The sequence below is a fragment of the Dictyostelium purpureum genome (genome assembly GCF_000190715.1).
Source record: "Dictyostelium purpureum unplaced genomic scaffold DICPUscaffold_73, whole genome shotgun sequence".
Taxonomy (NCBI): domain Eukaryota; phylum Evosea; class Eumycetozoa; order Dictyosteliales; family Dictyosteliaceae; genus Dictyostelium; species Dictyostelium purpureum.
Window position 1 is genome coordinate 29147 of NW_003519410.1, and position 12294 is coordinate 41440.

Genomic DNA, 12294 nt, shown 5'->3' on the forward strand with positions numbered 1-12294 from the left:
ATGATGTAGACTATAAACCCATTCACAAAAGTATCATTTCAATATTTGAAAATGATTACGAAATGATATGGAATGAACGACAAAAGCAACAAAAGCAAGTAAAACAAAAACAACAAAACAACCAAAATAATCACCAAAAACAACAACAATTACCCCAACAACAACAACAAATAATGGATCAAAATAAAAAGGAATTAACTGATGAAAATGAAATGGAAAACCAGTATAGTTATGAAGTAAACGAAAATAGAAAGAGAAGAAGGGATTTATCTTTGACCGACGAAGCAATTAATATTAAAGTCGAATTTAACAACCATTTCCACCATCGTTGTAATAGTGGCGCTGATGAGGGTAATGAGAATTTAATAGATTTAATTAGTACCACCGCCTCACCAATTTTAGTATCAACCGAAACTTTATCAAAAAATAAACCATCTGATATCTCTGAAAATGGCCATAAACATGAACAAAAGAAATCATTGCAAGTTTATTCATCTAAAAATATAACATCCTATCCCAACTCTTTATCTTCATCATCTATAGATACAAATAAACTCATCAATGTACCAGAACTTATGAACTATGTTAAAACTTCGCTCTCTGCCCCAACTACTCCTTTACCATTTTGTTCAGTTCCTTATAAAAAAAATAAAGCTTCACATGGGACATCATCCGAAGATCCACATTCATCCTCCCCATCAACTTCATCATCCTCTATTGCCTCATCCTCGTATGAAAGTGATACTAAAAAAGAGTTTCACAATAGCAACCGAAACAATGACTCTATGGATGATATGGAAACCCAAATTTATAAACAAAAACATCACTCCCAAAAAAATTTATTACAACCACAACAATCAATTAAACAATCTCAAATTACTCACCAAAACCAGTTACATATGATACAACAACAACAAATGCAACTATTACAACAAACGACCCATTCAATACCATCTCCACAACAACAAAACTCAAGACCACAATCTCCACAACAAGCCCAACAGGTACCATCCCCTCAACAACATTTACTAAACCAACAACGTTCATTTTCTTTACCAACCAGTCCAACCCCAACAACCTCAACTTCAAATGGTGCTAATAGTCCAAATAGTAATAATACTAATATTAATAATAATATAAATAATGGTAATAATAATATGAATAATAATAATAATATCTCTAATGGGGTTTGTATAAAAGGACCTTGGAGAGAGGATGAAGATAAAATGTTAATTCAATTAGTAAATAAATATGGCGCTAGAGAATGGTCAACTATAGCATATAGAATACCCGGTAGAACAGGCAAACAATGCAGAGAAAGATGGTTAAATAGTTTGAACCCCGAAGTAAAGAAAACTAATTGGACCTCAAAGGAAGATGTAATTATCATTGAAGCACACACCAAATATGGAAACAAATGGACTAAAATCTCTAAATTATTAGAAGGTAGAACAGCAAATGCCATTAAAAATCATTGGAATTCAACATTAAGAAGAACCAGATCATCCTACGGTGTTACCGATTTAAACAATTCACCAAATCATATCACCAGCTCAACATCAGATGACGGAGATGATAATGATGATGATGATGATTTCGATGGAAATTCTTTCGATGACTAAAAATATTTAAAAAAATAAAAATAAAAATAAAATGCGTATAAACTAAATAAAAAACTGTATATAAATAAAATTTTTATAACTTGTTTGAAAAAAATATAAACCCAAACTTTAAAAAAATTTAGATTTTTTATTTTATTAAATACTAAAGTTTTTTAAACTGCAGTTTCTTGATTCTTATTTTCTATTAATGCTATAGATATATTATTGCTGTTACTATCGTTATTTTCTATATTGTTGCCAGTATCTAATTTTTCTGTATTTATTTCTTTGGCTTCACTTATTTCAATTATTTCATTATTGTTATTATTACTATTATCTTTATCGTTATTATTTTCACCATCATTATTATTATAGTCTTTAATATTTTTATCTATATTTTTACTATCTATACTGTTATTATCATAGTTATCTATATTTTCATTATTATTATTATTATTATTATTATTTTTATTATTATTATTTTCTATATTTATTGGATTTGTAATATTATTATTCATATTGCTATTCATATTATCACTGCTAATATTAATATTATTATTATTATTATTATTATTATTATTATTATTATTATTATTATTATTATTATTATTATTATTATTATTATTATTATTATTATTATTATTATTATTATTATTATTATTATTATTATTATTATCTAATTCTTCTTTTAATATTGGTAATATAATTGGAGAAACTATTGTTGGTGAAGATCTTTGTTTACCAAGCACAATATCTGTTGTTACTGATTTATGATTTAGTTCAAAATAAGATTTATCAAAAATTGGGTTAAAAAGAACTCTTGGTGATGATGGATTCGTGAAGCTTCTAATTTCGTTAATAAATTTATTTGGAGTCGATGCTGATGAATCATTATTATTACTATTATCATTTGCTATTTTAGTAAGTGCTGAAATTATTGGAGTTGTTGTGGATGTGGATGTTGTATTATTATTTTCTACAATTGTTGGTCTTCTTGAATATTGATCGATAACTAAAGCCTCCATCGAAATTGAATCAATGAAAAAGATACCATTTGTTGCAACATCATCGTTATGAAGTTGGTGTGGAGTTGGTTCTGAATCAAAACTATTATAACTACTTGAACTATCACCCTTGGTACCTTTAATGTTTTTAATAATACCCTTTAAAACTTCAATGTTACCAATTATTCCTGATGATTGCTTTTCTTCTGAGGTACTATTACCACCTTCTTCATCTTCAACTCCATTGCTATGATCGCTTTCTTTAGTTTGATTACTCTGATGGTGGTTCTCATCATCGTCATCATAAATGTCCTCATCGATACCCGAACCAATTTTCAAGCATGGCATACTTGAACATACATCACCTCCATAGTAGAGATCGGAATCTGATTCAGAGTCAATAAAACCTTCATCCTCGGTCATTTCATGGTCTTCAACCTTAACCACTTGGGATAATACTGTATCTTCGTCGATTGCTGTGTCAATAGTATCGTCACTCTTTAGCAATAAAATTGTTTTACGTTTACCATTACTAACAGTTTTTGCAAATGGTTTAATAACAATATCGTCTTCATCAAGAGTAAAGTTTCTTTCAGTTTCACATTTTTCTAATGAGAAGCCTTCAATATGATCATTATCTTGATCGGAGCACATTCTTGGGGATTCGCCAATATATTCATCTTTGGTAGAAAAGCCAATCTTTCTCTTTTCTTTAGAACTTTCTAATTTTAGCTGACTTGAAGAAATTAAATTATCTTCGATTGTACTATCGCTGCTATTATTATTACTACTATTATTACCCAAACTGATTTTAATTTTTCTATGATTACTTAAAACTTTGGCGTGAGATGTGTGAATATCTTCAGCAGAGAATGAAAGCTTTCTATTAGCTTGTTGAATATTTGAATTAGTTGGTTTCATTGGAGGAGATGTATTTAGATATAAACTGCCACTATCGCTTGAATTTGGAGAGTTTGAATAGAAATGTGGACTAAATGTTGGTAATGAACCAACAATAAAATTATTGTGTTGCTTTTGCATTGATTGTTGAATCTGATGTTGTTGTATTTGTTGATGAAGTTTAATGTTTTTAGATTTTGGTGGAATTGGTGGAGCTGGTAAATTTCTTTTAATTATAATTGAATCACTTGATCCTTGAATTGTTGGGATTGATGAGGAAACTAATGCAGTTGAAGCACCCGAAATTGAATTTGAGTCTAATGAAGATGACATTACTGAAGAACCAATTGATGAGTTTGATGATTTCATATCAATAGGTGAGAAATTATGAGCTGCTGTCCCAATGGCAATCTTTGAGAATAGATCTGGTGAGTCTGATCGTGTTGGGTATTCTCTAGTAATCTTTGACCAACCATTAATATTCTCTTTCATTTCTAAAAGAAAAAGACCAGAAACCGGTCTATGATCAGATTCGAAAAGCTCATGACGGGAGTAATCTATTTGCTTTAGAGAGTCCCCTCTATAAAGAATACGGTCGCACCAAGATGGGGTTCTATTTTTTTCGCTAGTATCATATGTTGTGGTGCCAATATCATATTTATAAGTTGGAGCAAAATTAGTTGGTTCTTCACTGAACCCCAAAAAGGCTTTACCTGATTTACGTTCATTATTTAATTGATCGTGAGCTTGAAGTTTAGACCAGTTCTTTTGTTCTACCAATTGTTTAGTTTCGTTATAAGTTAAATCGATACGATAGTTTAAATCACCGAACCAAATTAAACTTTCATGATCCAAAATTGAAAGATGGTTTTCAAAGGTCATCATTTGAATCTTTTTATAATCTTGAGTTCTTCTTTCCATCTTCTCATGAGATGGTCCAGCTGCTAAATGGCTATTAACAAAGCAAATACCAGTTTTATAGAGAGTAAATCTAATACCCAAGCCACCTTTATTACCAATTTTACCCATCATACCACAGGGCACTATAGCGCCACTAACCTCACTAATATGTGGATAATGCTCTTCTTTAACATAAACCAACATCATTAAGCCGACCAATACTTTATTCATTACTTTGACATAACGAGATGAACCTAGAGTTGCAAGAGTTTGTTCTATATCATGCTTCCAAGGATGATACGCATTTTCTTTATTATTTTGTTTATCTGCGGCAGTAGCTTTAACTATGGCACCAGCCTTCATATTTACAATCTCTTGAAGCCCAATAGCAATAATATCTGGGGAAAATGAATTTGAAAGTATCCAACTAGCCAAATTTTGGGTTCGTTTAGCATTACAATTCCATGTGCCTACAAATATTTTGAGATGAGCATTCTTTACTATATTATTTTGATTGGCTATACTCTTTTGTAAATTTAGTGATCCATTATTTAAAATACTTGGATCAGGACTTTCATCAATGACAAAATAAGCCGATGAGTCGCCAGCTGCAAAAATATCTGATACCAATAATCTTGGTTTTTGAATAAGTGTTGGAAAATAAATTTTATTTTTTCCTCCCATAGAACCGTGACCAAGTTGGTAAAATTCATTATTACCAAAGGTATATACATCTTGATCTTTTGTTAATAGTATTGTGTGGTTATTACCCAACGCCATACGGTTAATTTTCTTAAATTCTATTGATCCTTTTACTTTTTTTGGTACATTTAAATCTATTGTATCACCTTGACCCAACTGCCCGTATTGATTACTACCCCATAAATAAACATCACCCTCCAATGTTAATAAAGATGAATGAAAATTACCGGATGCTATATCTACAACAATTCTTGTACTGTGTCTATTAAAACGAACTGGTACTGGGACTAATTTTGTATTACAATGACCTAAACCTAATTGACCATATTGATTACTACCCCTATAAGTAATAAAAAAATAGAATAAAATTTATTAGTAATGATTCCATATTTTTTGTTGATTTTTTATAACTGAGTGGTTTAAAAGTTAAATAATAATAAAAATAATAATAATTTACCATGAAAAAATTGTACCAGTTGTTGAAACTGCTATAGTATGTTGAGCACCAAAACAAACATTTGAATATTGTATATTCTGATAAATTGGATTATCCTTTTCTTGTTCAGAAATAAATGGTTCTAAAATTGTAGTTGGTATAAATTGGTTTGATTTTGGGTTCATTTTACCATTTCCCAATTGACCAAAACTAGAAGTACCCCAAATATATAAATCTCCTTTATCTGTAATTGCTGCACTAATATTGTTACCAGCTTTAATTTTGATAACATTACATTTTTGTAAAGTGTCTACAGGTAATGGAACCGCTGAATCTACTACATTCTCAATACCTAGTTGCCCAACTTGATTAAAACCCATTGAAAATATCTTATATTCGCTAGTTAACAATAGTGTATGATTAAAACCACATGAAACACTTACTACTCTTCTCTTCCAGACAATCTTAAAGAGAGTAGTATGTTTTCTTCCCATAACTTCACCCCACATTAAACATTCATTATTTACTATTGCTGCTGAGTGATTAGGTCCAATAGATAATTGATCTAAATTTAATGAAATTAAAACTGATGGTGGTGATGGATATTTTTTATCTATATTATGACAAGTATTACCCGTTTTACCTATTAAATATAAGTGTTAATTTTATTATCATTTTTATAAATATTTATTATTATTAATACTATTTTTATTATTATTACTATTATATTTATTTTTTTATTTTATCTTACCCTTTCCCCATGAATATAAAACTTTCATTTTTTATTTATATATATATATATTATATTTAAACTTAAAAGTTTAAATATTTAATGGGAATATAGAGATAATATTTGATAGTATTTGTAATAACTAGGCTATTGTTTATAAATAATATTGTTTTTAAAAAAAATGAGATTAAAAAAAAAAAGAAGAAAAATAAATAATTATAGAGAAAATAAATAAAAATATATAAATTAGGATATTTTAAATTTTAAAAAAATTATAATAATACAAAATAAATATGTTATAATTATATATATTTATAAATGTGTGTGTGGTGTGTTGTGTGTTGTTTATTATTAGAAATACAAAATTAACGAGATTAAAAAAAAATAGCCCACATATAAAACAATTTAAAAAAAGGAAAAAAAAAACAACACACTTTATAAAATACTAGATTAATATATGTTTATATTAAAAAAATGTATTATTTTTGGTTTTATAAAATAACAAAATGATAATTTTAAAATTAACAATCGAGAAAAAAATAAAATAAAAAAAAAAATAAAAAAAAAAATAAAAAATGTTTTTTTTAAAATTTTTTTAAAAAAAAATTATAATTTTTTGGATGTACCCATCAACCTCCATTTTTTTTTAATTTTTTTTTTCTTTTAATTAAAGTTTTTTTTTTATATATTTTTATATTTTTATCTTATAATTTTTTTCTTATAAGATGTAAAATGAATTTTGATGACGACAATATATCAGATGGAGAAGGTGGAACATTATACAAAACATTTAGTGAAGGTGAAAGGGAAGAGAAATTAAAAAAAAAATCAAATAAAAAAAGTAAAAGAACAAATACATCAAGTGCAAAATCAACAAAAAAATCAAGAACATCAGATGGTTTTAAAAAAACTGGTTTAATTAATCTAAATGATACTGACAGCTCTTCAACTGAAGATGAACCAGAAAATATTTATGACAAAAAAGCGCCACAATTAAATAAACAAAAAACCACAACTACCACAACCACAACCACTTCATCAACATCATCATCATCATCATCATTAATATTTAAAAAAAATCACAGTAAATTTAGCAATAAATCAATTTTTGATGATGAAATTGAAAACTCAAATGATGATGAAGATATTTTTAACAAGAACAGAGACAGAATAAATAATGAAAGAAAAGAAAAAAACGACGACAACAACAACCATAGTAATGACAAAGATAATGATAATAATGATGATAAAAGTAATAACAATATCAACAATGAAAATAAGAGAAATACAAATTTAGATTCCGCTGGTATTGATAAAGTTAAGCAAGCCATTCATTTCTCTGTAGCTAAAATTTCAGAAGAAAAATCTGATGAACTAAACTGTAGTATTTCAAACGAAGTCGTTTCATCTTTATCAGAACTTGTTTATTCAATTACAAAAGGTAAGTAATAGTAAAAAATACAAAACATTAACAAAAAATACTAATTTTTATTTTAAAACTAGATATTATTGCCAAGGACTTAATAACATTTGCTCGTCATGCTGGTAGAAACACCATCGAAACCAATGATGTAAAAGTTTTAGCTAGAAGAAATGAACATCTTAAAGATATATTAGATATTAAAGAAAGCGAACGTTTTGGATTTAATGATTAAATAAAATATCTTTTTTATTTTTTTTTTTTGTTGTCAGTAAACTCTTCCAACAAAAAGCTCAATAAATAAAATAAAAAATAAAACAAATGAAACAAATAAAACAAACAAATAATTTTTTTATTAAGAGATTAATAAATATTTTCTATAACATTACTTTAGTAAAATATATATTAGTTATTATTTTTTTATTTATTATTGGTGATTTATGCATGAATCAATTCTAAACTCGTTCTTATTAACTTTAGAAACAGAAAAATAAAACATACACCCTTTTAATAAATCTACCAATTTCTTTTTATTTCCATTTGAAAGTTGTTCTAATTCCATTTGATTAATTTGTAATAGTTGTAAATTTACATCGGAAGTTGCATAAATTTTAAAATTGTTGGCCTCGTTATTAGCTTCTGCACACTCGATTGGTTCACCACCATCCTTTAATTTAAAATATAAATTAAAATTATTTGTTACTTCGCTAGATGGATCAACAATGGTTCTATTACATTCACTACATCTACATTGCCCATTACTATCATATACCAAATCGCCATAACCCGAACAAATTGAATGTACCTTCTTTAAAAATGGCTCATTGCCTTCGTTTACGCCCACTATAGTTGATAAAATAACAGAGTTTAAATGACTGTTTAAATCCTTTAATTTTAAATTACTTTTATAAAGAAATTTGGTAGTTAAAATACCTTGAATTTTTGAAACTATTATAAAATTTGATGGGTTATTAACTCTATTATTATTAAAGAATGCAATTATATTATCATTGTTATATTCTATATCCAAATTATTAAAATAAACCAATTGACCAATTTCAAATTTATCTTTATTAAACGTTATACCAATATTACTTTGTCTAAAATGAATATCTAAAAATTGATTTAAATTTGATTCTTGATTAACCCTAACTATAATTTCATTTGGATAGTTTGAATAGTCAACGCTATAAACCCTTGAAAACAATGAGACATTACTCTTTCCATTACTCTTTATATCTTTAATTTCGGTTTTATTTTCATACTCTTCAAGACTATTATTATCTATATTAATATTATCTATATTATCTATATTATTATTATTGCTGTTGTTGTTATTGTTAATTTTAGATGTATCTGATAAAATTGAAATAGATGATGTTGGTAAAAATTCTAGAGTTATAATATTATCATTTATAGATTTAAAAAATACACCTTTTAATCTAATTTTTTCGTTTTTTTGTAATAACCTTGCAAAACCAACCAATTCATCCCAGAAAATTAACTCTACTTGATAAAGCTGATCACTATCTTTTCTCCAACTCTCTCTAACTTCTGAAAGCATTACAACCTGTTTTATACTGTGGCCTAAGAAATCATCGTAGGGAATAGTACGATTCCATTTTATTTCATTGGCTTCGTGTTTAACTTTAAATATCTTATTAACCTTTAGCCATAATACGGTAGTTTCGTTGGGGAAGATATTTAACTTCAATATATTTGATAATTTAAAATGGTTCATTCTCTCACTATATGATAACTCTTGAATATCATTCAATAAAAATGATAAAACTCTTGATGGCATAATAATTTGATCTTTTTTCTGTTGCTCTTTTTTTGATTTAGTTTTACTATTATTATTATTATTATTATTATTATTATTATTATTATTATTATTATTATTATTATTATTATTATTACTCTCATTGTTGTTATCGCCATCTGCATTATTTGCACTATCTGTATTATTTCTATTATTATTAATATCTATATTATTTTTACCATCATTATTATCTATTTTATTTTTTATATTTGAATATTGCTGGAGTGTATTTGTAAATCTAATCCTTCTGCCAATAGAAATTAAAGGTGAGTCGCCAAAATACTCATTTATATAGCAATGGTATTTAGGGTGGAGCCACAACTGATTGATATAATTTTGATCACCTATTTCCAATAGAATAGAACAAGTATGACTCTTTGATAACTCCTCGCTGTAATTAAACTCCTCCTCATTTTTGACAATTGATTTGATATTTGTTTCGATAACTGTATCAAATGGAATGGTCTCTCTTTTAAATGACATATAAAGTGATACTGGTTTTTTATAAATGATTTCATTATCGTCGTTATTATTGTTACTATTGTAAATATTATTAGTATTGTTGTTGTTATTATTTAAATTTAATAAAACCTCTACACCTTCGATACCCCACTATATTAAATAAAATACAAAATTATATAAATAAAAATTGATTTAATAAATAAACATGTATTAACGAAAGTATACCTACCTTTAAAAACAATTCAGTTTTAATAATTGTAATGGTGCTGCCATCGGAATATTCAATTAAAAGCTTAATTAAATTTTTAAATATCCAATCCCAAGGCACATATTTTGATTCTACTTTTTCATTTTTATTTAAAATATTTCTAAATTTTTCTATACTTTGTTCAAATTGCATTTGTTCATTTTTTTGAAAAAAATAAATAAAAAAAAAAAATTTATAAAAAAAAAAAAAAAATGAAAATGAAAAAAAAAAAAAAAAAAATTCTAATTTATAAATAAATATAAATAAAAAACTATTTATTTTTATATATATTATATAACTTTTAACAATCCCTTCTTTATCTATAAATAAAAAACCACCTAGTCATTATTTCTATTTATACAAAAAAATAAAAGTAATGTGCCAATATTCACAACCTAAATATTTAAGCGTTATTATCTTTTTAAAAAAAAAATTGTGAATCTAAAAAAAAAATTTTATTTTTATTTTACTTTTCCCAAATTTTTTTTTTTTTAATTTAAATTGCACATAGGAATCATTTATAAAAGATAATATTTGTTTTAAATGGGTAGAATTATAATAAGGTAAGTGTTTTATTATTCAATTTTTAAATAATAAACAAATTTAACTTACAACTTTTATTTATTTATTTTTAGACCCAAGCATTCAGCATCAACTATCGGAGGGTATGATATTGACTTTCCGATAGAACTTAATGGTATATTAACATTAAAAGAATGGGATATGTTAATTACCATTATAAATCAAAACATGATTAGAAACCACATATCAATTTGGTTTATTGCCCCACTCTTTATTTTAATTGGTCTTATAGTTTTTTTTATTATGGCTATTGTCGGAATTGTTCGTTGGGAAATGTTTAAATCAAAAGTAAATTTTAAAATAATTATTATAGCTTTTATAAAAATTTTAAAACATTAACATTATTTTTTTATATAAAAACAGGCAGAAGATGATTTAAAAAAAGTTCTTTCATCTCTTAATTCTCAATTGTGTGTTAAAGGTGTATCAATAACTTATCATAGATCTCAAGCATGTTTTACCTTAGAAATTTCATATCCAGATTATTTAAGCAAACCAATTAATATTGCAAACACTTTTAATGCCTCAGGATTCCTTTCAGTTTTATTAGATACCTATTCAGGTGTAAGTATTAATAAGTGCATTTAAAAAAATATTTAAAATTGCAAATGCTTACCTCTTTTATTTCTATAGTCAATTCCATTAGTAAATCCAGATGTACATAAACAATCGTACCACCCAACAGATCCAAGATTAAGAAGTCTATTAATTTCTTCAGAAGTAACCCCTCTAAATTATCCAGGCTGGAAAGGTTTCTGCAACAAAAGTTTTCCATTTGCTTTATACAATTATTTAACACCACAAGAATATAAAGCAGTTCTTGATGATTACAATGCCGTTTTAGTCAGTACAAGTAATAGCAAAAGTTGGAATTTTTTCATTGCTTCTTGTTTCCTTTGTTTGATTTTGGTCGGAGTTCTTTTAATTATACCAGCAAGTATCTGGCTAAGAGTTTCAAGAGCTAAATATAGAAGAGAGGTATGTATATTTTACTAAAATAACCACACCAAAAAAAAAATGTATAATTACTAATTTAATTAATTTAAAATTTTAGTTTGATACAAAATTAAATAGATTAAATTTTAAGTATAACCAAATGTATTCAAATAGAGGTATCTCATTCAATTTTTATTCAACAAGATTTGATCTCCCAAGAGGTTATGTAAGTATAAACTACTATTTATAAATTTAAAAATAAAATATCAATCGATTCTAATAAAAGCTACTTGTATTTTACAGCTTAACATTTTTGCACCACTCGATTGCGGCAATGGACCAACTTTCTCATTACTTTGTACAAAAAAGAAAGTAATTTCAGCAACAGTACCAGGTGTTTTACAACCAATGTATATTAATAATCCTCCATTAGTTTCTATTCCAATTCAAACTTCGATTCCACCAAACTCTGGTGTTCCATTATCATCTATCGATATTGAAATTGAGGTTACTGCCACTGAAAAAACTCCACTAATTAAATAATAAACAAAC

At 26.3% G+C, this 12294-nt stretch overlaps 5 protein-coding genes across 5 annotated transcripts; 3 read left to right on the forward strand and 2 right to left on the reverse strand.

Annotated features, from left to right (window-relative positions):
* Positions 1-1193: 1193 nt before the first annotated feature.
* DICPUDRAFT_11392 (uncharacterized protein) lies at positions 1194-1496 on the forward strand (the record flags this gene model as incomplete). The annotated part of the gene is made up of 1 exon (XM_003286499.1): positions 1194-1496. A coding segment is annotated over one exon (303 nt), but the record flags the coding sequence as incomplete, so codon positions are not given.
* Positions 1497-1774: 278 nt separating this feature from the next.
* DICPUDRAFT_77429 (uncharacterized protein) lies at positions 1775-6322 on the reverse strand (the record flags this gene model as incomplete). Its single annotated transcript, XM_003286516.1, has 3 exons — positions 1775-5447; positions 5565-6186; positions 6295-6322. 3 exons carry the CDS (start codon positions 6320-6322, stop codon positions 1775-1777), a joined length of 4323 nt encoding a protein of 1440 aa, XP_003286564.1.
* Positions 6323-7005: 683 nt separating this feature from the next.
* Positions 7006-7928, forward strand: DICPUDRAFT_150540 (uncharacterized protein; the record flags this gene model as incomplete). Its single annotated transcript, XM_003286500.1, has 2 exons — positions 7006-7714; positions 7777-7928. 2 exons carry the CDS (start codon positions 7006-7008, stop codon positions 7926-7928), a joined length of 861 nt encoding a protein of 286 aa, XP_003286548.1.
* A 192-nt stretch (positions 7929-8120) lies between these two features.
* Positions 8121-10377, reverse strand: DICPUDRAFT_150541 (uncharacterized protein; the record flags this gene model as incomplete). The annotated part of the gene is made up of 2 exons (XM_003286517.1): positions 8121-10127; positions 10207-10377. The coding sequence occupies 2 exons, from the start codon at positions 10375-10377 to the stop codon at positions 8121-8123; spliced, it is 2178 nt and encodes a 725-aa protein (XP_003286565.1).
* A 390-nt stretch (positions 10378-10767) lies between these two features.
* DICPUDRAFT_150542 (uncharacterized protein) lies at positions 10768-12285 on the forward strand (the record flags this gene model as incomplete). The annotated part of the gene is made up of 6 exons (XM_003286501.1): positions 10768-10787; positions 10860-11094; positions 11170-11370; positions 11440-11784; positions 11861-11968; positions 12046-12285. 6 exons carry the CDS (start codon positions 10768-10770, stop codon positions 12283-12285), a joined length of 1149 nt encoding a protein of 382 aa, XP_003286549.1.
* Positions 12286-12294: the final 9 nt, after the last annotated feature.